Genomic DNA, 4,310 nt, shown 5'->3' on the forward strand with positions numbered 1-4,310 from the left:
ATACGCTCCAAACATGTGATGAGGCACATTGGAGAGTCAAGCTGCTCAGTGATGTGCATGCCCTCTCATTTGGCTGACAAAGAACAATGGCCACCTCAGAACTAATGGGATTCACACAGAGGAGCTTCTTCGGAGCAAAGAGGGGGGAAAAAATAACCATTATCCAATGTACATGTTCCATCATGTGATTAATTCTCCTTTTCCCCCGCTCAGACCCTCTAACCTAGTGATGTAACTATTACAATTTTGTTCTAGAAACCCGATCATCACCAGATAAGAGAGCTACGCATTCACATCCTAGTGGGAAAGGCAAGAAGAAAGATGATGTCTTATCGCTGATGGAGTTACACAAATATCTCATTCAGCTGAAGTAAATGTCGCTTTTATTATTAATCGCATTCAGCCGACGAGTGTTGATCACGTCTCTCTCCCGACTCTTTAAGTTGGGAGCTCCAATTGTGGCCTTGTGTGGTTTGCGTCATTCAAAATCATGCATCTTAGTGCCACTACATTTTCTAAAGTGTTGAATTTAAGTGAAAAGTTGTCTACATTCTATCTGAGTTGGGATTGGCTAGTGACAGTATACCAGTGGCCCCAAGGTATATGATGGACGTATGAAAGCAAAGGAACAAGCAAGTACTATAGCTTGGAGGGCCACAAGTATATTTAACTAAAGTGTGTCAGTGCTACCATCTGCCGGCCAACTGGGAGTTTTTCTTTACCCTTGTTGCCATACTTCTACTACTGCTACAGCTCAAAGTAATAAAAGCATTCATTCACTTCATGAACCTCATAAGGTTTGCAGAGGGTGCTGGAGCCTATTCTAGCTAACTATGGACATCAGGGAGGGGACACTGAATGGCCAGCCAATCACAGGGCAGAAGGAGACATAGGACAACCATTATATATATATATATATATATATATATATATATATATATATATATATATATATATATATATATATATATATATATATATATATATATATATATATATATATATATATATATACATATACATATATATACACATATATATATACACATATATATATATATATATATATACACATATATATATATATATATATATATATATATATATATATACGTATATATAGACATGCATCTAAACAAAAGAAAATCAAAATAAATATACATTATATATATTTATATGTAATTTATATTTATTTTGATTTTCTTTTGTTTAGATGCGTATGTCTGTTTGTTGTTGTGTTAAATGTTATGACCTCACTTGCTTGTACCATATACAGTTTGTAAAAAAAAGAAAAAAGAAAAGCATGAGTTTATCATAAGTTTTATTTACAAGAGAATTCCAAAATGAATGCTATTTCAAATATACAGTCAATGTCTGTCCATTGCAGGCCCGGTGGCGTCCCACTCACCCGCCACTCATCAGAACCAGGGTCTCCACGTGAGTGAGGTTGACCTCTGAGTCTGTGCGGGGTGTGGCGGTGACCTCGAGGAGGTGACAGAAGGGTAGTGGAAGAGCGTGGGACCCAACGTGGGTGAGGAGGAAGTCACGTGGGCAGGAAGTGTGTGGAGGCTGGAAAAAGAGGTGTTGGCCAACGGAGGTGACAGGCTGGGGGGGAAGGAGAAGTGGCAGGCCAACGAGGGGAAAGGAGGAGAGGAGGAAGCAAATGTGGAGAAGGAGGGGGAGAACCAGGGAGAGGTGGGAGGAGAATGCAGCGGAGTGGAGCAAGCGTGAGGCAGAGGCGGCGAATGCGTGAACACAGGGTAGTTGTGGGAGTCTTCTTTACTGTCAGATGTGCAAATGGCATCTCCCGACGCCGCGTCCAGGAGTCTGCTGATGGAGTTTAATGTCGGAGGCCGGCGGGCCTGCCGCTTCTCGGCGTGATGCCTCAGGCCCTCCAAGAAGCCGGCTCGCTGCGAGGCCGGCATGGTGTGCACGTAGCTGGCCATTTGAGACACGCACTGCTGAAAGCCGGCACCCTCCATGGTAAAGCCAGGGGGGCCGCTCGGATGGAGACTTACCGCGCCGCCGAGAGCATCTGGCGGATACAGAGGGATCGTTCCCCTCATTAGGTGTTGCAAAAGTTGACATGAACATGACTAAAACCTATGTGAGAGGATAAAACACATTGTGTGACTAACCAGTGCTCATTTTCTTGCCATCTGTCCATTTGTGAAGATACTCCACAGTCAGGTCCAAAATTTCCGCTTTCTCGATTTTGGGGTTCTGCAAACGCTGTTGGTGATAATGTTTTCAATACAATTCCCCGAGATGATTAACGGCTGCTCGCATTGATTTTTTTTTAAATTTGTATCATGACAACTCACGGGATCTGCTGTGTTAGTCAACAATAAGTTCCTCAGCTCGGCAAGACTTTTATTAATCCGATCTCTTCTCTTCTTTTCCACGGCAGGTTTGAGAATCTGTGGAGAGGGAATGGAGAGACACATTTTACAGAATGACCAAATGATACAGCACGTAGATTTGAATCTTCACCAATCTGAGGCCAAAGCAAACTCAGTGGCACCCAAAACGCTTTAATCATCGTTAAATCACACCAGGAAACACAATTTTTGTCAGGTTTGACGGCCAATGGGAACCGTTTTTTAGTTGCAAAATCTATAACGCATCTCTGTTTTTCATTATCATGTCATGTTTTTAAACTATTGACTCCTGTTTTATTAAAATATATCAAAATGCTGTACTTGACATGTGCCTGTTTTAGAAAACAATGTCAAATATTAACATTATTTCAAGTATGAAAGAAATAGGAATGGCACTATAATCTATTTTTTTCATAAAGCAACAGCTATTTTAATGGTAATTGAGTGAAAGTATTGACATGCTAGAAAAAAAGGAATCTTGGAACCATCATGGCAATCAGCATTAAAAAAAATACCTTTTTTTCCCAAATGTACGTTCCCCAATGTAAACAAAGTACTAAACACTCCAAAAGTATGTATATTCTTTACAATTTGGAAATTTTAATAGCAAAAACATGTTTACTCCCGTTAAAAATATAGTTTGAAAAGAGATCATATAAAGGTCAATTATTATGTTTCACTGCCACTGACGGCGATAAACGTCCAATCCATTTTGACTGGCAGCGATCTTGCCAGCCTTCCCAGTTAAAAAGGATTGGATGTCAATCGCCATCATATTGACTGTGTTGGGTACCTGAAAAGGAGAACCAAAATATTAGAAACACATCGCCACATCAACTGTAGTTTAAAAAAAAATACTTCATTCTGTTCATTTTAATATGTTATACATTCATGTGGAGGACCAAATAAAGTGATTAAATACATATATAAATACTTAAGTGTCATTAAAAGTGTGATTCTATTAAATAAATACTTAAAAGTGTCATTACAATGATTGAATGAATTATTTCACCATGTAATTTCTTAATATTATGGATAAATGTTGCAGCACTTCTTTGTATTTAAACTGTCAAGCTCACCTTTCATAATAAATGGGCGGGGCTAACGTGAATTCGTGTAAAAACATTTTCAAGGGAGAGTTTATTAAAGTGTTGGCGTAATTAAAGACAAGAAAGAAAGATAAAACAATTATTGCAATCATTCTAATGCCTATTTTAATCGCACTTTTAAGGATTTTTAAAAGAAAATGTATTACATCGTTTAAAAGACAATATTAAGTATTTAGATCAATTGTTTAATGACACTTTTAAGTACTTATCTAAGAATGTGTCCATTTATTTCATTTTGTTCAATTTGGTCCTCCATATATTGATTAGTGGACATTATAAAGCAAAAAACTCTATTTTTCCCAGCCATTAAACCCACTATTCGTATAAATTGTGTTTAAAAATAGATTATCTCACCCGTTTTCTACCCTTGGGATCCTCTTGAAGGGTTTTTGCAAAGTTCCTGGTCATGTTCAGTCCCAAAGTGGAAAAAAAAGATGCTGCAGTCTCCAACATGGTGACGAGGTCCCAAAGGGTGACTAAATAGGTCCCTAAAGGTCCCCTCTGATTGGCTGACAGGTGTCTGTGACCACACCCCTTCCTACACACTTTAAACTCCGCCCAGACTAAACTTTTAAAATGACATTAATTTTTCTTTAATTTTTATTACTACCCATTTAAAAAAAAACCTTTAAGAAATTGCATATATTGTTTTGGTTCAACATTACAAATGGATTTCAATAAAATGAAAGTCCTAAGCATTAAATCCATCATTTGCCATTGACGGCAATAGACCTCCAATCCATTTTAGCTTTAATAACAATAAATGATCACGTTTGACTTCCACTGATGGCGGTTGACGTCCAAGCCATAGTCAAATTGA

The 4,310-nt window shown here is 38.2% G+C and overlaps 1 protein-coding gene across 1 annotated transcript; it reads right to left on the minus strand.

The window, feature by feature from the left end:
* Positions 1 to 1,308: 1,308 nt before the first annotated feature.
* On the minus strand, positions 1,309 to 3,898 carry LOC144082866 (transcription factor HES-7-like). The gene is made up of 4 exons (XM_077610323.1): positions 3,845 to 3,898; positions 2,325 to 2,420; positions 2,139 to 2,232; positions 1,309 to 2,035 (listed from the first exon to the last, which is right to left on the minus strand). The coding sequence occupies exons 1-4, from the start codon at positions 3,896 to 3,898 to the stop codon at positions 1,419 to 1,421; spliced, it is 861 nt and encodes a 286-aa protein (XP_077466449.1). The 3' UTR covers positions 1,309 to 1,418.
* Between the last annotated feature and the right edge of the window lie 412 nt (positions 3,899 to 4,310).

This window comes from Stigmatopora argus, chromosome 9, assembly GCF_051989625.1.
Source record: "Stigmatopora argus isolate UIUO_Sarg chromosome 9, RoL_Sarg_1.0, whole genome shotgun sequence".
NCBI lineage: Eukaryota > Metazoa > Chordata > Actinopteri > Syngnathiformes > Syngnathidae > Stigmatopora > Stigmatopora argus.